The 23,287-nt window shown below is 43.7% G+C and overlaps 1 protein-coding gene across 8 annotated transcripts in view; it reads right to left on the bottom strand.

The window, feature by feature from the left end:
• The window catches only part of CASK (calcium/calmodulin dependent serine protein kinase), a gene marked incomplete at its 5' end in the record, with an annotated part of 281,999 nt that overhangs the window by 168,350 nt on the left and 90,362 nt on the right, over nt 1-23,287 (bottom strand). For all 8 annotated transcript variants that reach the window (XM_081081818.1, XM_081081820.1, XM_081081821.1 and 5 more), the window contains one exon: nt 7,587-7,692. In XM_081081818.1, the coding sequence (XP_080937944.1) occupies nt 7,587-7,692 (106 nt within the window). The remainder of the gene's footprint in view (nt 1-7,586; nt 7,693-23,287) is intronic.

Here is a 23,287-nt window from a genome sequence, read left to right as displayed (position 1 = left end):
AGCAGCATTCAATAAACACGTGCTGAATGAATGAATGGCCGTTTCTATCATTACCCATAAAAAACCAAAAACCGAAGATCAGACTAGCTCCAATATGTACACATAAAATATCTACACATTTTCATATCAATTAAAATGATACAGGCCAGATTTTTCTTGCCTGATATGAAAAAATACATTTTCCTCTAAGTGGCAAGTTTGTCGATAAATACTAATCAATTCTACTCTATCAGTAGAAATGAATTCCACAAAAACTCCCATCCCAAGCGTAAACACCAGGCCGAAAGAAAATTAACTAAAATAACAAATAAAAGCGCCTTCGGTCTATTTATCTCTGTTGTGAGCTCAAAAATACAAACTGCTAATATTGTTTTAAAACATACAAACTACTGTTTTCATGTCAGACGTCTGAAATCCATATTTAATTACTGTAAAACTCTCCCCGTGGTCTATGTAATCATTCTATAATAAGGTAATTGATATTCCTTGGCTAGCCAATTTAGGATTTACAGCTTAACTCGAGTTATCAGACCCTACTAAAGACAAACTGTGAGTTAGAAATACACATGTAATCTAGGGTGTGTGTGTGACATAATACAGCCCTGTCTTTACATTTGAACCTACATTTTAAAATCTGTTTCAGCACATTGCAATAGATAAGTGTAATCCCAAAGCCATGGATATAATGCAGACATATGTAGGTTTCCAACAAACTAACTATGTGTGCTGGGAAAATGACAACATGGTGTCTGAGTAGTGTGATCCCCTACTTTAAAGGTCAATCATCTCTTGACCTCCTGCTTCCGGACCCACATTTGTTGAAACTGAGTATCTAGGGGTGGGGACTGGGAGGGTACATGTTTGTTTCACAGGCTCTGCTCAGGACTTTCCAATGCTGAATTTTGAAGTCTACTGCTCTAATCTTTCCCAGCCTTAAAATTCTGGTTCAGCGAGTTTCTGTATTCGAGCATGCTTTCCAGTGGTTCTCAACCTTCCTAATGTTGCGACCCTTTCATACAGCTCCTCATGTTGTGGTGACCCCCAACCATAACATTATTTCCGTTGCTACTTCATCACTGTAATGTTGCTACTGTGATGAATCGTCATATAAATATCTGATATGCAGGATGTATTTTCATGGTTACAAATTGAACATAATTAAAGCATTGTGGTTAATCACAAAAACAATATGGAATTATATATGTGTTTTCCGATGGTCTTAGGCGACCCACAGGTTGAGAACTGCTGCTTTAAAGGGATAAACCATTTGTAATATAGTGGGTATATTACAGGATTTTCTAACATGATTAGGACATATAATTTCATGACTTTAGGACAAACCAGGGACAAAGACAGATATAGATATCATAATAGGAACTCACTGAGCCCGGCCAGCGAGGCTCAGTGGTTGAGTGTCGACCTATGAGCCAGAAGGTCATGGTTCGATTCCGGTCAGGGCACATGCCCAGGTTGCAGGCTCCATCCCTGGTAGGGGGCGTGCAGGAGGCAGCTTATCAGTGATTCTCTCTCATCATTGATGTTTCTATCTCTCTCTCCCTCTCCCTTCCTCTCTCTCTGAAATCAATAAAAATATATTAAAAAAAGACAAATTCACTGATAACCCAAATATATTGTTTGGTTTAGCAAAGTCAACTGAGCTTGGATCCATATTATGCAGAATTTGAGCAATGAGCCCCTGAGTGCTGGAGGTAATTAATTCTATTCTGTTGCCAGAAACAGGGAACTAATTCTGAACTAGCTCCTGGACGTGCAGCTAGATAAGCAATCTCTTGCCTCGCCAGTAGGTGGAGGCACACACAAACTCACTGCTTTGCTCTTTGATCCACGGGACCTTAAATCTTACAGTAACGAATGGTTTTGATTGTCTGTTTGCTTTCAACCCAGGAGATCAGAGAATGCAAAAAACTTGGGTGAATTTATGAAAAAGCATGACAGAATTTTATATTTCTATTTTGTTTCTGATCCTTTTGAGAAATAACGAAGTAATTTGACCTATGGGTTTATAATTTACTTCCAGATCCCTAGAGCTAATAAAACACTTCTAAATTTAGAAATAGGTCCTTTAGAATTCATGTTCAATCAGGGGAAACGGAACATCAATTGAATATATATTAAGGCATTATGACTGATTTTGCTAGATGTGATAATATTGTTTCGGTCATTTAAAAAAAGTAATACTGCCCTAGCCTCTTTGGCTCAGTGGATAGAGCGTCGGCCTGCGGACTGAAGGGTCCCAGGTTCGATTCCGGTCAAGGGCATGTACCTTGGTTTCAGGCACATCCCCAGTGGGGGGTGTGCAGGAGGCAGCTGATCGATGATTCTCTCTCATCGACGTTTCTAACTCTCTATCCCTCTCCCTTCCTCTCTGAAAAAAATCAATAAAATATATTTTAAAAAATAAAACCGTAATACTGTCAGAAGTACAGACAGGAGAACTTACAGTTGAAATGGCACTGCTTAGAAACCTCCAAGAGATACAGGAGACATCAGTACAGGTAAGTAGGAAAAGAATAGCACAGTGCTGCCAATGGTTGAAGCTGGGTGACAGGTACACTGACTTTCATTATGGTATTCTCTTTATTTAAAAGTTCCCCAAAAAGGTAAAAAATTTTCAAATGGAAATTCATGTTCTAGCGATTTGGGTTAACACTGGGATCAGGTGTTATTGGGACTGGTAAATAGGTAATTTTATTTTATTATTTATTTACTTATTTGATATGTTTTTATTGACTTCAGAGAGAGGAGGGAGAGAGGGAGAGAGGGAGGGAGAGAGAGAGAAATCAATGATGAGAGAGAATCATTGATCGACTGCCTCCTGCACGCCCCTTCCTGGGGATCGAACCTGTAACCCAGGCATCTGCCCTGACCCGTATGTGCCCTGACTGGGAATTGAACCGTGACCTCCTAGTTCATGGGTCGATGCTCAACTACTGACCCACACTGGGTTGGCATATGCAATTTTAAGGAGGTCTCATCTCAGTATAGAGCCATTGATGAATTACTTCAGAGTTTTCCCACCGAGTTCTCATAACCTTACGAAGATTTATTTAAAGGTAAGACACTTCGTCTCTAAAAGACTTGGCCAAAGTCACATAATTACTAGAAGGACATAGTTGGGAGAGTAAAACAAGTTCTATGACACCAAAGACCATTTTACCTTCACTGGCACTTAGATCCTTGTGACACAAACAGCAGGCAGGATGAAATTTCAGCACATTTTTATATTTGGCTTTCTATGCTCATTACTTTATAGTATATGATAAAACTGATTTTTTTCATTTCCTCCGTGAATAAAAATGTGGACAGAAACATACTTCTTGAATAAAGAATAAAATTTAACCAGAGAAAGTGACTAAAAGGATTATAATGTCTCCCTGGCCGGTGTTGCTCAGTGGTTGGGGTATCATCCCGTGCACCGAAAGGTGGCCGGCTCAATTCCCAGTCGGGGCACGTGCCCAGGGTGTGAGTTTGATCCCTGGTCAGGGTGTATGTGGGAGGCAGCCAAGCGATGTTTCTCTCTCCTCCCCTTCCTCTCTCTAAAATCAATTAAAAGGGGAAACACAGAATTATAGTATCTTAAAAGAGGTCCCGTCCAAAATGAAAACCTTAGCTTCGGCCCCTTGGATGGCCCAGCTTCAGCGCAGTGCTTCTAGTGGAGAAGGCATGTTCTGCGGGACAGTGAGTCTATTCATCAGAGGCCTTCTTTGCTTAGAGGTGAGATCTACCTGCCAGTTGTTTGTTTTTTGTTGATGTTTGTTTGGTTTTTAAAATATATATTTTATTGATTTTTTTCAGAGAGGAAGGGAGAGGGATAGAGAGTTAGAAACATCACCTGCCTCCTGCACACCCCCCACTGGGGATGTGCCCGCAACCCAGGTACATGCCCTTGGCCGGAATTGAACCCAGGACCCTTCAGTCCGCAGGCCGACGCTCTATCCACTGAGCCAAACCGGTCAGGGCTACCTGCCATTTGTTGATTCTAGTTATAACCCTGACCCTGCACTGGATAACCCTAGAACCCTCTTACAGAGGACAATCTTGCAAATCAATGAAGGCTTCCATTATGTTCTACCAAAGGCTTCTGCCCTGAGGACTCTTTTAGCAAAAAGAAAAAGAAAGCCAATCGATTCTTGGCCAACGAACGCCTCCCAATCTTTTCAATGGCCTTTCCATGCCAGTGATCTTTGAACTGGGACCCGAGTCTCTCTCTGGTACCCAAAGTCCTTCCCAGGGACGAGGGGATTTTTAAGGCAATCAATTTCCCTATCTGCCTTTTCCATGGTTTGGTCTGAGAACAAGTGTGTGGTCTGCTGACTGTCCTTTTACGTCTGCGCTCACAGGAACACATCTCAATGGCCAAACCACTCACCTACCCTGAGAAACCTACCTCGCTTCTAAGAGACAACTGGCAAATGGGATGCAAATCTCCTGTGGCTCAGTGGTTGAGCATCAAAGCAGGAACCAAGAGGTCACGGGTTCAATTCCCAGTCAGAGCACCTGCCTGGTTGCAGGCTCAATCCCCAGTAGGGGGCGTGCAAGAGGCAGCCAATTGATGATGTTTCTCTCTCATCATTGATGTTTCTCTCTCATCATTGATGTTTCTATCTCTCTTTCCCTCTCCCTTCCTCTCTCTCTAAAAGCCAATAAAAACAGATTTTTAAAAAAAGCAAGGGGAGAACCACCTTATTTCATCCAGACAATATAATCATGGCAAAGCCTGGTCCATTTTAGAACTAGAAACAAATAGCAACATGATTGTCACAGAGATGTCTATTTGCACTTGAAGTTTCTTTGAAAAATGAAGTCAGATTCTTTTCTGTCAGAAAGCGAGTCTGGTTTGGCTCATTGGTTGGACAGTGATGACTAGCTCTGCCATTTAGCTCACAGAACAGATAGAAATTGAGAAAACGGGGCGGCTCTACAGTTGTTGTTATTTTAAATATATATTTTATTGATTTTTTACGGACAGGAAGGGAGAGGGATAGAGAGTTAGAAACATCGATGAGAGAGAAACATTGACCAGCTGCCTCCTGCACATCTCCCACTGGGGATGTGCCCGAAACCAAGGTACATGCCCTTGACCGGAATCGAACCCGGGACCCTTCAGTCCGCAGGCCAACGCTCTATCCACTGAGCCAAACCAGTTAGGGCAGCTCTACAGTTTTGAAGAAAACATATTTAAAGGAATATACGAAACTGAAAATTACAACCTCACAACAAAAGTTGTTATGTATCAACTTAAGACTATGTGAGGAGGACCTGGCTGGTGTGGCTCATTTGGTTGGGCGTCGTCCGGGCGTCACCCTGTGAACCAGGGTCACTGGTTCGATTCCTGATCAGGACACATGCCTGGTTTGCAGGCTAAATCCCCAGTAGGGGGCGTGCAGGAGGCAGCCGATCAATGTTTCTCCCACTCTCTTCCTCTCTCTGAAAAATCAATAAACTGCCCTAGCTGGTGTGGCTCAGTGGACAGAGCATCGGCCTGTGGACTGAAGGGTCCCGGGTTTGATTCCAGCCAAGGGCACATGCCTGGCTTGCGGGCTCGATCCCCAGTGGCAGGAGGCAGCCGATCCATGATTCTCTCATCATTGATGTTTCCATCTCTCTCTCCCTCTCCCTTCCTCTCTAAAATCAATAAAATATATTTTTTAAAAATCAATAAACTTATTAAAAAAAATCAGTGAGGAGGTACACAGTTTTCAAAATTCTTTCAGTGGGTTTGCCAACAAAGGTTTTGAAGGCTGTGACTCTCTGACCGAATTTCTAGGTTCTTTCCCACTCTGGTTATCCGCTTACTACGAAGATGCGGGAGGAGTGAGCAGTACACAATTCAGCGGGAGTGTGGTTTGCTTCTGAATACTATGTACTGGTAACCAGTCTAGTCAAAGGTTCCACTCAGGGCTGTTTAGCTGCAACAACTAACTAAAACGTTTACATCCTTTTCACCTAAGCAGTTCCGACCAAAGCCACAGTGAACGCGCACCTACAGATCGGCATGCGTGTGTTGATATTAAATTAGGCCTTAAATGTCATCAGCTGCTTTGCTGCAAACTTGTGAAATATTTTCAAATTCTGATCTGGATCGTCAATGTATGAGCGAGGCCTGTGTGGGAGTAGCTTTTGACCCAGTTCCCAGTGATCGCTGCCTCCTGGTATGCACGCCCTTGCGCAATCTCCTCCCCTCGTGTGTGGGCTGGACCCAGTGCCGGGCTGCTGAGTGACTTCTGTGATTAGGTTACAAGATTGACTTCCGTTTTTTTAACGTATATTTTTATTGATTTCAGAGAGGAAGGGAGAGGCGGAGAGAGCTAGCAGCATCAGTGATGAGAGAGAATCATCAATGATGAGAGAATTGTGGATTGGCTGCCTCCTGCACGACCCCTACCGGGGATGGAGCCCTCCACCCGGGCCTGTGCCCTTGACCAGGAATCAAACCGTGACCTCCTGGTTCATAGGTCAACGCTCACCCACTAGGCCACACCGGCCGGGCTTGACTTCAGTTTAGTGCATACCCTTGTCCACTTGCTTGCTCACTCTGAGCTGCCCCATGGAAGGACCCAGTTACAAGGAGCCTGGGGCCGATCAGGCCAACAGCTCCTGGGGAAGGAAGGCCCACAGTCCCATAGCCTGCTGCCAGCAACTGAGTGAGTTTGGAAGCAGATCTACCCCCAGTGGAGCCTTCCAATGACTTTAGCCCCGGCAACTCCTGGATTACTACCCTGCGGGAGACCCTAATCAAAGTCACTGATTAGAACTTGAACAGAAGAGGGATGGTGTCCCATAAAGGATATGAACTCCGGACACAATCATCCGAGCAGCTGTAAAATCACCCAGCTGTCCCAGCCTCAGCCCGCATTTCTCCATCTTATGGACAATAATTGTGTGAGAAATGCGTCAAGGGGCGGATTGAAATCAAGATACACTGTGATCTGCAGACTTTCCTTGCGATGCTGGCGATTGTATCAAATGAGGAAGTGAAGTGTTGTCACTCTTTAGTTGCTAGCGAGGCTGGCTACATGGAGGCTTGCACTGCCTTCCCACTCCTCCTCACTAAGACTCCTATGATCCGAATGTTCTATTTTGGGGCCTCCTATCTCTCTGAACTCTTGCTTTTTAAAGCCTCTTCTGCAAAGAATGCTAAAAATGTGAGGGGAACTAGACAGGACCAACTTCTGTTCCCTCAGCACTTCGAACCTTAAAATGAGACCATGCTTCTCTTACTATTTCAGGTCTTTCTAAAGCAGTGGTTCTCAGCCTTCTGGCCCTTTAAATACAGCTCCTCATGCTGTGACCCAACCATAAAATTATTTGCGTTGCTGCTGCATAACTGTCATGTTGCTACTGTTAGGAATCGTCATGTAAATATCTGATATGCAGGATGGTCTTAGGCGACCCCTGTGAAAGGGTCGTTCGACCGCCAAAGGGGTCGCGACCCACAGGTTGAGAACCACTGTAAGAGATGAGTTCACAACTGTTCTTCAATTTTAAAAGAAGGTATTAGCATTATCCTAAACCAATGTGGCTAAAAACTGTAACCCTCAAAAAAAGACAGAATGTACACTCACAATTCAAAGACCATGTAAAGCATTCCATCTGAGCTATATGTCTCCAATAACTCTACAATGTGGGGGTGCTTCAGCATGTGACAGATACTGGCTTCCCGCTTTAGATCTGAAAAACAAACACACAACATACTTTGTTAGGTAGGAACCAAAGACAATCAGAGTGAATAATGAATGAATGGATATGATCTATGGTAACATGAAGACTTCTCTAACTACAGAGATGAAATCCCCCATTTAAGCTAAGCCTAACTTTTCACCCTTTACAATCTTTGACATTATAACTTTTCTATGTCTTCTGCCACCTTAAATCTATATACATTATAGAGCCGGCTATTAATAAAAAAAAAATGTAGATAGCACAAATAAATACATTCCCCAAACTCTTAAAATCAAGTTTTGAAATTCACAATTCTTTCTTAATCTGCTAATAAGTAATTCAATTTGCTGTTTTAAATTTAACTTCTTTTTCTTAGTTTTCCCTAAAATGGATAAGAATATGCTGTCTATTCTTTAGCCCCGTGGTTGGCAAACTGCAGCTTGCGAGCCACATGCAGCTCTTTGGCCCCTTGAGTGTGGCTCTTCCACAAAATACCACGTGCGGGCGCGCACGTACAGTGCGATTGAAACTTCGTGGCCCATGCGCAGAAGTCGGTATTTTGTGGAAGAGTCGGTATTTTATGGAAGAGCCACACTCAAGGGGCCAAAGAGCCGCATGTGGCTCACGAGCCACGGTTTGCCAAACCGCAGTTTGCCGACCACTGCTTTAGCCTAAAATCTAACATTTATATTTGTCTTTTTTTTTCTTTTTAAAATCTAGCATTTATAGACAAGACACATCAGAGAAGTTATATGGATCAGGGGGAAAAATAAGAGTATGGTTTAAACAGAAAAGATACTACTCCCAGCATCAAAGTCAGAATTTTAAAAATATCATTTATAAAATGTGTTGCATAATTCAGGTCACTACCTATAGTGTCATTCTGAAGAATAATCTCAGATAACGTAGGTTAAGCCAGTGTGTAAGCTCTACAATACTGTTTGGAAAATATTAATGTCATCGTCATCATCATCATCTGAACACAGTTCATCATCATCATCATCACCATCTGAACACAGTTCATCATCATCATCATCATCACCATCCGAACACAGTTCGGCTACAGGTACCACTTGCCATGCCTACATGGAACGAGATACTTCAAGCCTTCCTGTGTTAATAGTGCTGGAGTTCTACCCGTTCGGATGAATTAAATCCAATATAACATTTTTATACTTGGAAGTAGAAGGGAGGCAGGTAGAGAAGAACAAAGGGTAAGAATAAACTGCCCAAAGCAAAAGAGAGAACACTATCTCCTCTCTGATTTATTAATCCAACTTAGTCTCGCCAACAAGTGCGATGGCAGCAGAGGGAGCCATAGAAGACTTCCATAGGGTAGAATGAAGAAAGCCAATCAGTAAATCAGACAGAAGAGAAGCTACCAGAAAAGGAAGAGTCGGTCACACAACATTAAGTCCAGAGAATAGAGGGAATGAAGGCACGAATAGTCGAAGAAGGCAGAGTAAAGGCTGAAAGATTCAGTCAGAAAAGACCATTAGCATTCTGGGTAAGATGAAGTTCCGTGGAAATGTCAGGTCTGATGTCAGTATGCAGGAGACAATTATGTAATAAATTAAAATTTATCATGTCGCTCACTGGGCTAAGTACTTAATAAAGCCATTGTCATATACTGTCCCAACAACCCTGTGAGGTATGTATGTATTTAAAGCATTTTTTTAAAAAATATATTTTTATTGATGTCAGAGAGGAAGGAGAGGGAGAGAAACATCAATGATGAGAGAGAATCATGGACCGGCTGCCTCCTGCACGCCCCCTGCTGGGGATCGAGCCCGCAGCCCCTGGCATGTGCACTTGACCAGAATCAAACCTGGGATTCTTTGGTCCACAGGCCGACACTCTATCCACTGAACCAAACCAGCTAGGGCTATTTAAAGCATTTTTATTGATTTCAGAGAGGAAGGGAGAGGGAGAGATAGAAATATCAATGATGAGAGAGAATCATGCATCGGCTGCCTCCTGCACGCCCCCTAGTGGGGATGGAGCCCAAAACCCGGGCCTGTGCCCTGACCAGGAATCGAACCGTGACCTCCTGGTCTGGGCTGAGGCAGGTATTTTACAGATGAGGAAACAGGCTTAGAAAGGTGTCAAGGTCACAGAGCTACCACCGGGGTAGGTTTGAGCCCTGGCCTCTCCAGCGCCACGATGACGGGCACAGACATGATTAGATTCAAAGAATCTGGCAGCAGGAAAGGAACAGAAGTGCCAACGAAGGTTTGACTGCCTTGGCCGGTTGCTCAGTGGTTAGAGCAGTGATGGCGAACCTATGACACACGAACTCATTTTTTTGGTTGATTTTTCTTTGTTAAATGGCATTTAAATATATAAAATAAATATCAAAAATATAAGTCTTTGTTTTACTATGGTTGCAAAGATCAAAAAGTTTCTATATGTGACACGGCACCAGAGTTAAGTTAGGGTTTTTCAAAATGCTGACACGCCGAGCTCAAAAGGTTTGCCATCACTGGGTTAGAGTGTCAGCCCTAGGATGAAGGGTGGCAGGTTCGATTCCTGCCAAGGGAACGTATCTGGGGATCTCAAGCCCCCCGCCCCCAGGCACATGCAGGAGTCAATCCATCAATGTTTCTCTTTCTCTTCCCCCCTCCCTCCCACTCTCTCTAAAAATCAATGGGAAAAAATATCCTCGGTGAGGATTAACAACAAAAGAAAGAAAGAGAGAAAGAAAGAAAGAAAGAAAGAAAGAAAGAAAGAAAGAAAGAGAGAAAGAACTAGAGAAAGAAAGAGAAAGAAAGAAAAAGAAAGGAAGGAAGGAGGGAAGGAAGGGAGGGAGGGAGGGAGGAAGGCCCCGGACCCGCGCGCTGGGGCTGGAGGGCCCGGCCGCAGCCTGGCCACATCCATCAGGTGCCTGCAGTGTTTCTCTCCCTTCCAGAATGTTCTACCTCCTGGTGCTCTGCAAAGCTTTGGAGTTTCATTACTTATTTTTATGTTTGCCTCCAGCTTCTCGTTTTATTAGAAGGCACCCTGGTAATGCCTCCTGTCCTCACCTTAGTCGCTCTCTTTCCATTTCTTTCTATGCTGATATAAAAGCGGCTTTTCGCTCGATGCTCTGACCTTGGGGTCAAGAAGTAAACCCCGTTTTCAGGGTATGGCTCATGTTGCCCCTTTCATGCAACTAGTGTGTTTCAGCCTCCACACTCACCATTTGCCACATCTGTTATACTGAGAGGCTTAAAGCAGACATGAATGCACTAAAGAACCTTCCATTAGCCTGGCCGATGTGGCTCAGTGGTTGACCATCGGTCGACCTATGACCCAGGAGGTCACACACAGGTCGATTCTGTTCAAGGCACAGGCCTGTGTTGTGGGCTCGATCCCCAGTGTAGGGCGTGCAGGAGGCATCTGATCCGTGATTCCTTCTCATCACTGATGTTTATATCTCTCTCTCCCTGTCCCTTCCTCTCTGAAATCAATAAAATCATTAAAAAAAGAACCTTCTATTAGAACTGGCACATCACTGCCTGGCTGAGTCACCATCACCTGCCATCCTTGAAACGAATACAGGATTGTGGGGACCCCGCCTTCAAAGACTAAAAACATTTAAATATCACATTTCAAACATTTAAATCTGACGTTTCAGTGACTAAAATCAGAACTCTAATTGAACAGCACAAAACTAACCACATAAAAATAGTATCGATTTGCCCTGGCCGGTTTGGCTCAGTGGATGGAGCGTCAGCCTGCGGACTGAGGGGTCCCGGGTTCGATTCTGGTCAAGGGCATGTGCCTTGGTTGCGGGCTCATCCCCAGTAAGGGGTGTGCGTGAGGCAGCTGATCAATGTTTCTCTCTCATCGATGTTTCTGACTATCCCTCTCCCTTCCTCTCTGTAAAAAATCAATAGAATATATTTTTTAAAAAAATAGTACTGATTAAATGGCAGTATTAAAAATCCCAAATAGAAAACCACGGTTTAAAAAATACCAATGTATTATATATCCATTCAAACTATAGATTCCAGGAAATTAAACTTGAAATGTTTGTTTTAGATGCAAATGTGAATGAAAGATATATGTGTCAAGTGCTATTAATTCCTTGCTGATAGAGCAAACTACCAATAGCTGGACGCCTCTTTCAGAAGGCCACAATTCCAGGTTGTGTTAGAAACTCAATAGTTAACAAAATTCACTAAGAGCTGACCTAGCCTCCAAATGAACAGAAAGAATATTCTAATCTAGTCATAGAAATAATTAGGGCAAGTATTAATGTGTTCATCTAAATCAATATTAATAAGAAAAGTCATTATTGACTCCACATCTTTTCCTTGGTGTCCTGAAATGAATGACCGGATGCTATTTTAAGAAAGAAATCCAAGCAGAATGGTGGAAGGACTGTACAGGATGGGGCAAAAGGAGGTTTATAGTTTTTTTTTAATTTATTGATTAAGGTGTTACATATGTGTCCTTATCCCCCCCATCCCCCCCCCACTCATGCCCTCACTCCCCTGGTGTCTGTGTCCATTGGTTAGGCCTATATGCATGCATACAAGTCCTTTGGTTGCTCTCTCCCCTTACCCCCACCCTCCCCCGCCTTCCAGGAGGTTTATAGTTGTGACTACATGAAACAGTTTATTTTAGTATTAATATTTATGAAGTATTGTATTATTTTCCATACAAATAACTGTAAACCTACTTTTGCTCTACCCCGTAGTAGCAAAGTCAAATTCTGTTGCTGAGTTCCACCTTATTCTAAGAGTGAATTCAAAGACGAAGGATCCCGGCTGCCTTGGCGATCGTACAGGCGGGGCTTCCATGAGGCTATCTTCCTGGCAACCAGGAGAGTTGACCATCTCCACTAGTGGTTGACCAGAAGCCCAGACAGGCCCACACCCCAATCTGGGTTAACTGCGAACTCTGTTTCTCTGAGCTCTTACACATTTGACTCCCTCCCGATGAATTTTGTTGTTGTTTTGTTAATCCTCATCCGAGGATATTTTCCATTGATGTTTTTTTTTAGAGAGAGTGAAAGGGAGGGAGAGAGACAGAGAGAAACATTGATGTGAGTGAGACACATCAACTGATCGCCTCTGTTCCTTTTCATTTTTGGAAACGTAAACCAAAAAGCTTTAGGAAAAAGGGAGAAAGATGGGGCATTTGACTCTTATAAAAATCAGACACCTCTTTAAAAAATAAGGTACTCCTAACTTTGTAAAAGAAAATTAGAGAAATACCAGTTTGTATGTCAATACTTTGCATATGAAAGCCTTAGAAAACATACATGGCAGAAGCATGAAGGAACTTTGCGGGATGATAGAGTATATGTACATATACTATATTTGTTAAAATTCATTGATCTGTACACTTAAATAGGTTCATTTTATTGTGCATAAATTCTTATTTAATAAAGTTTAAAAAGTAAGTTATTGCAATATGACAGGTATTCAACTAATAGGCCCAAGTCAAAAGTGTTATTCACATACCTGTATTCCACACTTTCCTAATTATGTGATCGATATTTACATTCTATTTTCATTTCTACACAGACAGCCACGTCCTTCAACAACGCTGTGTGGCAGCACAAGCTTCCTTCCTACCCACTTCCCTCCAGACCTCCTTCCTCCAGGATGGGGCCAGCCCAGGAAACACTACCAGCAGGACTAAAAGTCTCCCCAGAGCCTCATCGGTGTGGCTCAGTGGCTGAGCATCGACCTATGAACCAGGAGGTCAGGGTTCGATTCCTGGTCAGGGCACATGCCTGGGTTGCGGGCTTGATCCCCCGCGTGGGGCATGCAGGAGGCAGCTGATCAATGATTCTCTCTCATCATTGATATTTCTCTCTCTCTCTCCCTGCCTCTCTGAAATCAATAAAAAATATATTAAAAAATCATTTGTTGCCAAAACCGGTTTGGCTCAGTGGATAGAGCGTCGGCCTGCGGACTGAAAGGTCCCAGGTTCGATTCCAGTCAAGGGCATGTACCTGGGTTGCGGGCACATCCCCAGTAGGGAGTGTAAGGGGGCAGCTGATCGATGTTTCTCTCTCATCGATGTTTCTAACTCTCTCTCTCTCTCCCTTCCTCTCTGTAAAAAAATCAATAAAATATATTTTAAAAAAATCATTTGTCACTTGTAGTAACAAAAGGCCTAATTCATGTCTCAATGTTATGAAAAACAAAGACAATCAATTCCTTATTTAGCTAATTCTAGATAACTAGAGGCCCGATGCATGAAATTCGTGCAAGGGGCTCAGCCCTCGCAGCCTCTCACAGCCCCGGCTTTGTCTGGAAGGTCGTCCGGACGTTTGTCTGGAATTTCGTCCGGACGGTTGTTCGCCTGTTTGGTCTTATTAGCATATTAGCTCTTTATTATATAGGATGATTTATTTTGTATTACAGTGACTTTCCCAGAAAGGGTACCTGCCGGGGTCCAACCCCAGCGGGTCCAGGGGTCCCCAAAGATGTGGACGGAGTCGGCGAAGTAGGAATGACACGGAGGCAGCGTTCAGTTGATCATCATAGCCGGGTTCTCTTGTCAGGGTCTCCTGCCAAGTTCTGGTCTGGATCTCCAGCGAAGTTCTGGCTAGGATCTCCAGCCAGGTTCTGTGTCCATGTTCTCTTGCTAGGTTCTCCAGCCAGGTTCTCCAGATTCTCCAGCCAGGTTCTGTAGCCATGTTCCCTCGCTAGGTTCTCCAGCCAGGTTCTGTCCAGGTTCTCCAGCCAGGTTCAGTCACCAGGTTCTAGTCAGGTTCTCTTGCCAATTTCTGTAGTCAGGTTCAGTCCAGGATCTTTTGCCATGTTCTCTCCAGCGAAGTTCTTCTGTCTGTAGGTTCTGTGTAGGTGCTGTCTTCTTTCTGTCTCCTAAGTTCTGTGTCTTGCTGTCTTATTACATCTGTATTTATACCAGTTGATTCAATCCTATCAATCTCTATTACAAAGGTTAGGGCGTTTCTTATCTCCATTCCAGGGAGTAAAGATTATGTAGCTTAAGCATGATTGTTCATAGTTAAAGTGATTAATTACCCACCTGGCACTTAGTTGAGGGGTTTTATTCCCTCCCTAACTTCAGGGAAAAATTCCTACCTGGGGAAACAACCTTTCTAGGAGAGGCATCCCCTCCCTGACTTCAGGGAAAAATTCCTACCTGGGGAAACAACCTTTCTCGGAGAGGTGACCTTGGTTAAAACACACAGCGCTAAGGGGAGCAAACATATTAAGAACAGTATGCTATATATGCCAGGTCCCTTGAAACAGCAAGGATGGACCGGCTCCCGGCAAATTCCCCCTTTTTTATTTTTAAAAGCAGGCATTAAAAAGAAAAACCCCAAATGCTCTCTTGTATCCATTTTAAGAGTAGGATTGACGCTTTCCGCTATTACCTGAGTCATGATCTATCACCCCAGGGAGAGCTTGCCAATCCTGCACTTTCCCAGGGTGGAAAGGCTACGTAGCTTAAGCATGATTGTTCATAGTTAAAGTGATTAATTACCCACCTGGCACTTAGTTGAGGGGTTTTATTCCCTCCCTAACTTCAGGGAAAAATTCCTACCTGGGGAAACAACCTTTCTAGGAGAGGCATCCCCTCCCTGACTTCAGGGAAAAATTCCTACCTGGGGAAACAACCTTTCTCGGAGAGGTGACCTTGGTTAAAACACACAGCGCTAAGGGGAGCAAACATATTAAGAACAGTATGCTATATATGCCAGGTCCCTTGAAACAGCAAGGATGGACCGGCTCCAGAACCTGGCTGGAGAACCTAGCGAGGGAACATGGCTACAGAACCTGGCTGGAGAATCTGGAGAACCTGGCTGGAGAACCTAGCAAGAGAACATGGACACAGAACCTGGCTGGAGATCCTAGCCAGAACTTCGCTGGAGATCCAGACCAGAACTTGGCAGGAGACCCTGACAAGAGAACCCGGCTATGATGATCAACTGAACGCTGCCTCCGTGTCATTCCTACTTCGCCGACTCCGTCCACATCTTTGGGGACCCCTGGACCCGCTGGGGTTGGACCCCGGCAGGTACCAACTTAGGGACCCCCAGTCGTAGCACTGGAAGCTGTGTCCTGTGAACCTGTCCTTGGTCCTAGGCACCCTAGTGCCACAGATCTGGCACTCTCTGAAATGCCGGCACTCTTCTGCAGGGATGCACTTAGGACACAAGAGACAGAGCAATAGACTTGTGGTCAAGAGGCGTGTCTTTAAATCTTGTCTCCATCATTTACCACTCCCCAACGTCCGTTCTGTACAACCTCAGAACATCGGTTCCCTCATCTATGCAGTGGAAAGAGTAGGAGAAGAGCTCCCATGCTGGTTGCCGTTAGCCCCTGATGACTAACAAAGTACATGCAAGTGTTTGCCATGGCGCCCGGCATGGAGCATACACACACATTTTGTCTCCTTTCTCTTTGACCATTTTTGGTGGGAAGCACTGGATCTTACCTGTGACTGCATGACCAGAAGTTGGCTCTGTGACCATTCAATTATGAAACCACGATGTGAATATTCAATTAGTAAGCTGCTATATAGTTCGAAACCTACTTTTACTTTGCAGTTTTTCATCTACAATTTTGGGGGGAATAGTGTAATACTGCTTGTAAAGAACTGAAGCTGAAGTTGATGGTGGAATTATTGGGGGAAAAGGTAAAAATCAGGTGCAGCTGAAGTAGCTAATAATAAGGACATGAGTTACAAAAAGTAAAACAGAATCCACAGAGCTGCCTGGGTGTGGCCTAGTGACCACCCGCATCATTCCTCTCCCAGGCAGCCCGGGAGTCACCCTCAGATCAGCCGCCACTTCTCTTCCACGTCCTGTATGCAGCTGCCAAAACCTGTCCACTCTATTTCTGTGACACCCGTCAAAACGATGTGCCCCTTGCTGCTCTTCCCCTGGCCTCGGCCCTCGTGGATTCTTGTCTGATCACAGGGAAGACATTTTAATGGGTTCTTTGCTTCCACTTCCTTCTTTTCATTCTACTCATTAAATTGTCATCATAGCCCGAGCTGGTGTGGCTCAGTGGATAGAGCGTCAGCCTGCGGACTGAAGGGTCCCAGGTTCAATTCTAGTCAAGGGCATATGCTCGGGTTGTGGGTGCGATCCCCAGTAGGGGGCACACAGGAGGCAGCCAATCCATGGTTCTCTCTCATCATATATGTTTCAACCTCTCTCTCCCTCTCCCTTCCTCTCTGAAATCCATAAAAATATATTAAAAAAATAAATTGTCATCATAGTTTTACTCTCATTAGATATGACCATACCACTCCCCAACCTCCGTGCTCTCCATTCTGTACACCGAGATGTGTAAGCTCTCAGCGTGGCTTTGGAAGCCTTCCAACATGGTCAGTTTAAGTCCAATATCTTCACTGGGTCTGCAGAGCTATTTGGCAACATAAATGAAAATAGAACCTGCTTTTCCTGCTTCTTAGATAAGTAAGTGAGGTTTCTTTTTATGGGGGTGTCAATCATATTACAGTCCTTTTAGCTTCTTCCTGACGCCCATCCTGAACTACCTGTCGCTTGTGTATCCACCCCTCCCCCTAACACTCTCTGCTCCTGAAAATGCTGCTTCCTCAGTTGGACTCCATGTGCTTATTTCTGCGCTGCTAAATGCCAAATCATTCATCAAAATGACACTCACGCACTGCCTCCAAGTTCTCCTTAACATTGTCCCTGCAGCCAAGGTGGGCCCGCCCCGCTGTGACTAGCAACACCGTCTACACAGGCCTCCATAGCTCACCACTGACCCAGCAGTCCCACTGCGGGGGACTGACATGCCTGCCAACACCGTTGAAGGCAGCACCAAACACCAACGTCTAGTACATCTTCTTTTCACCTTGAAGTGTATAGATCACTCATCACAGAGCGCTAGGAATGGGAGGACAGTAGTAGGGCCACTGTCGCAAGGCCACAGGAAGGCAAGTGACAGGCCCAAGGTCACGTAGCTAGCTCACAGCACACCTGGAAGATGAAGCCAGGCCTCTGATCCCAGCTAGCAATCTTCCTGTTAGTCTACTGGTATACCTACTGGAAGAAGCGTTAAAAGTGTCCAGTATTTGAGGCAGTCTACACTCACACTCACTAAAGAATTTTCAGAGAATGACACAAAAGATAATGCCATCTACTTGCTGATAACTGTTAACGTTATTCTGTAGCACATTACCACGACTTAAAAGAAAAAGCTTCAAGGTACTTCCATTACTGAAAGCACTAATTTTAAACAAAAGTAACATATGCCTGGCATTTCTATGTCACTACACAGTATACTCACTATATTATTTCATATCATAAATTACATAACCAAAAGGTCTTGTTTTGAAAAAATAATGAAGATCGAAAGTTTCATTTACATTTAAACTACTTCTTAAATCCATTTATCCCCGAGGATCTTGTCTTTGGTTAATTATTCAGGAATAATTGTATTGCGTTAAATGACCACAACTCCAAAAGAAGCAGGTTTCTGACAAGAGCACATCTAATTATGTCCACAAGAGGACAGTCAAGACCATCCAGCTACTTAGACAAATCCTCTAACCAAGATCTCTGGCTCTAGTCTAGACAGTCATATTATTGGTCTTGACAATCTAATACCCGGATGAGATGACTACAGTGGGGCCTTGACTTACGAGTTTAATTCCGTGTCGGAGCTCGTAACTCAAATTACTCGTATGTCAAATCAACAGTGAACGAGTGAGCCACGTGATGCTGGGCTAATGGTGTGGCGTTCACTATGACGTTCGCTGCGCCAACTAGCGGTGGGGTATCTGAAGCTGGCTCGTAACCCGAATTTTAGCTCACAACTCAAAGCAAAAAATCGGCCGAGAGACGGCTCGTATCTCGAAAAACTCGTTAGTCGGGACACTCGTAAGTCAAGGCCCCACTGTATTTGCCTCTGAGATGTCTAACAAGAACAATAACGATAAGCCAACGTTTTTTGAGTATTTACTATGAGTCCGGCTCTATTTTCAACGTGTCCACTGATTTGACCTTCACTACAACCCTTGGAGGCAGATGATACTCATTTTACAGATGAGGAGGCTGAGGCAGAGAGCAGAGAAGCAACTCTCTCACAGAACTAATGCACTGCAGAGCCAGGATTGGAACTCAGCTCTACTGCCTCTTAGGTCTACAGCTACTGAATGCGGAAGGTGACCTTTACAGGTAAGCTATCCCTTTGTGTTAGTTCTAAAAACAGAAATATAAAGCTGTGATTAAAGCCAAGTTCAATCAGAGCAAATTTCAGTAATAAAATCGTAATGCCTTTAAAAAGCCTTAGTTTAGTCCTGTTAAGTCACCTGATTTTATTTTTGAAAAACTAATTTGCCGTAAGATACAGACTCATTAAAAATACAATGACCAGGCAGGGTTTCTGAAATGCCTGTGTGAGCTCAGGGACCCCCCGCCCCTGCCAAGACATATATTTAGCTGGTTAAAATTCAAAATGAACAATCAATGAACATGTGTGCATATATGCGCAACCCATGGACACAGACAATAGGGTGGCGAGGGCCTGGGGTGGGGGGCAGGGGGGGTTAGAAGAGGTCAATGGGGGCAAAAGGGGGACACATGTAATACTTTCAACAATAAAAAAAGAAAAGAAACAAAAGAGTAAAAAAATACCTCCATTAAAAAACACACACAGCACACAATCATTCAGAGTCTCTGGAGACTGCGCAAAGGGCTTACATCAAATGGAGAAGCCCCCATTCAATAAAATCTACAGCACCCCAGGAAGAGCAATGGGAGGCTGCGCATACAGGATGGGAGCCGCACCCGGGCCCCCATAGCTCTCTCTCTGTTCTCAGAGGCCCAGCAGCTGAGTGGCGGATCATACAGTTGCAGGGTACGGGGGTAAAGAGACTACCATTAAGGTTTTCAGAAAGAGAGAAAAGGGGCAGGCGCTATTCTAAATGCTTTATTTATGCTACTCAATCCTCTCAGTAACTCGAGAGGTAGGTAAGACTATTCTGCTCAACTTTTAGGTGAAGAAACTTCGGCACATACAGGTGATGGGACTTGCCTAAACCTCGGAGCTGGTAAGTATGACATGACGCCAAGTCTAGGGAATCCAGGAGACAGGGCGCCCAGCACAGATGAAAAGCAAAGAGAAGTCCCAGGATGACGGTCCAGAACAGCGGTTCTCAACCTTCCTCATGCCGCGACCCTGCAATACAGTTCCTCATGTTGTGGTGACCCCCAACCATAAAATTATTTTCGTTGCTGCTTCATCACTGTAATGTTGCTACTGTGATGAATTGTCATGTAAATATCTGATATGCAGGATGTATTTTCATGGTTACAAATGGAACATAATGAAAGCATAGTGATTCATCACAAAAACAATATGTAATTATATATGTGTTTTCCGATGGTCTTAGGCGACCCCTGTGAAAGGGTCATTCGATCCCCAAAGGGGTCGCGACCCATAGGTTGAGAACCGCTGATCCAGAAGAACAAGATAGCAACCAATTTAGAATGAAACGGACAGATGAAGGGCTCTGTTGCCAAGATAAAAAAGACGTGATCAATTGTCCAATGGGGTTGAATCTGAGAGTAGGTATATAGTTCAGTGGAATAGGCTGGGGATGAATTAGCTATAATACATAGAAAATGAAGCAATCAAATAAGTCAACTATTTACTCCAGGTATAACAATAAATTACACAAGATACACAATCGCATTACACTAATGACTTAAATATAAATAATGTCATAAAAATGGGGGAGGGAAAGTGAAGAGGGACAGGTAGCAGCATAAGAGAGCCACATCTTCCATAGCAGGACGCCAATAACTGATAATATGTAAAACTATAAAATAAAAAAATATAATATAAGCGTATGTTGTTACAAAAGAAACAGCAAAAATGCTTAAAGTGGTTGCCCAGTCCCGCCCACCGGCCACCTTCTAATTAATTTCCTTGTAAGGTGCACGAATCCGTGCACGGGGCCACCAGTTTATTTCTATCTATGTACAGGGAGACACACACATTTAAAAGACAACAGAACAAAAAACCCCTTAAAACATAGAAGATAAGAGAGAGCAAGCACAGCTGGGAACTAGTCTCTTTGGAAAGTCCATCTGTCTAACTGAAATTCCCAAGGTGACAGCAGGAAGCTTGCTGGGTAAGCCCCCTGCAGAACAGAACCAACAAGAAGCAGCAATTTTGAGCCCTTCCACTTATTGTTTAAACTTTCTTTGGCAATTTAGTGTCTGTTCTCCCTATACTATTAAGAGAAAACAGACATTTAGAAAGTATTATCTAATCCAGCCGTGGGCAAACTACGGCCCGCGGGCCAGATCCGGCCGTTTGAAATGAATAAAACTAAAAAAAAAAAAAAAAAAAGACCGTACCCTTTTATGTAATGATGTTTACTTTGAATTTATATTAGTTCACACAAACACTCCATCCATGCTTTTGTTCCGGCCCTCCGGTCCAGTTTAAGAACCCATTGTGGCCCTCGAGTCAAAAAGTTTGCCCACCCCTGATCTAATCTGTGGTAAGACATTCGAAGGTAAGGTCTTGGATGCTGTTTACTAAATATGAGGATTTATCCTGCAGACCGATGGCTTTCCTACTTTATTTATTTATTTCTTCATTGTTTTCATTTTTATGTTAATCCTCACGGGAGGATACTTTTTCCATTGATTTTTGGGGAGCATGGAAGGGAGGGGGAGAGACGTGAGAGAGACACATCGATTGGTTGCCTCCCGCGTGTGCCCCAATCAGGGCCAGGGATCAAGCCTGTACCTAGGTACATGCCCTTGACCAGAATCGAACCCGGGACCCTTCAGTCCATGGGCTGATGCTCTAACCACTGAGCACACTTTTAATACTATCCCAACTCATAAGTTGTTGGATCCACTGGTAATGGGGTACTAAAAACCACAATTAAAATTGTTTTCTCTTCTTTTATTTCTTAGTAATTACAACGTTCCAACAGACCGCTGGAAACAGCTGCCTTCTAAAATTCTCAGTTTTGACCATTTTTATGCTCTTCTCCTTGCTCTGTAATCCGGCATGGCTCTCATTAATGTCATTAGTTGAGATGCCTGCTGAGAGAAAACGCTGACTTTGTGAGCATGGAATCAATTTTCTGAATTACAAAGGTTTTTGCGAGGCTGCCTCTTGCATATAGTATTTAATTTCTCAGAAACACACTCAGAGGTGAAGCAACATACAGTGAGTGACAAGAGATGAGCAATTAGAGGGCAGGTGGGGGCAGAGGAGGGAGAAGCAGGAGGAGGTGTCACACAGAGGGTTTAGGAGCAGGTAGGATAACAGGTCCAGGACAGAGGAGCTGTGAGGAGCCAAAAAAAAAAAAAAAGCAAAGTCCAGCCCTGGCCAGTGTGGCTCAGTGGATAGAGCATAGGCCTGTGGACTGAAGGGTCCCAGGTTCGATTCTGGTCAAGGGTACATGCCCGGGTTGCGGGCTCGATCCTCAGTAGGGAGCGTGCAGGAGGCAGCTGATCCATATTCTCTTTCATCACTGATGTTTCTCTCTCTCCCTCCCTCTCTGAAATCAATAAAAATATATATGAAAAGAAAAAAAGCCAAGTCCAATCCAGGACCCTGAGACAGAAAGGAAAGTGTTCCCGAGAGAGAGAGAGGAACCCAGGAGGGCCACTGCTGTGACTAAGGACAACGTACTTAAAAGGACCATAGATGAGCTGATTTCAAAAGCCTGGCAAAAGTCTTCAAGGGAAAGCGCAGCGCCCGATGAGGGTGGGGCTGTTAAAGAAATACGGAATACTGGAAAAGAGAGCAGAGAGGTGACGGCAAAATGGCTAGAGTAATACAGAGAAAGAAGAAAAGGGGTGCTGAGCTTTCAAAGGGACAGTATAGTTACAGTAATCCAGACTCGGTGGTATATTCGGACTTTATAGAGACAGAAGTTAATGGGGGATATTTAGAAGGGGCATACCTTCATATGGCATCCTTTTCTGCCACACATTTTATGATCAGATATGCCAATATTTTATATGTTGGGATGCATTCACTAGGATGCTTACAAATACTGAAATGACATTAAATGATGAAATAATAAGTGACAAAAGCAACGTAGCAGGTTACAATATTAACACCCAGAAATCTTTGGGATTTTTATTCACCAATAATGAATTCTCAGAAAGAGAAACTAACAATCCCATTTACCACTGCAACAACAAAAAATCAAGATACTTAGGAATAAACTAAACCAAGGAGGTAAAAGACTTGTACTCAGAAAACTACAGGATGTTGAAAAAAGAGGTAGAGGAAGACATAAACAAGTAGAAGAACATACCATGTTCATGGATTGGTAGAACAAACATCATTAAAATGTCCATACTACCCAAAGCAATCTACAGATTCAATGCAATCCCTACTAAAATACCAGTGGCATATTTCACTGATCTAGAATAAATACTTCAAAAATTTACATGGAGTAAAAGACCCCGAATAGCCGCAGCAATCTTGAGAAAGAAGAACAAAGTTGAGGGATCACAATACCAGATATCAAGTTATACTACAAAGCCCCTGTTCTCAAAACTGCCTGGTACTGGTACAAGAACAGGCATATAGATCAATGGAACAGAAGAGACCAAAGAAATTGGCCCAAGCCATTATGCTCAATTAATATTTGACAAAGGAGGCAAGAGCAT

Source organism: Myotis nattereri (genome assembly GCF_964212035.1).
Source record: "Myotis nattereri genome assembly, chromosome: X".
NCBI lineage: Eukaryota > Metazoa > Chordata > Mammalia > Chiroptera > Vespertilionidae > Myotis > Myotis nattereri.
The sequence above is the reverse complement of the archived record's forward strand: the minus strand, read 5'-3'. Positions and strand labels throughout refer to the sequence as shown.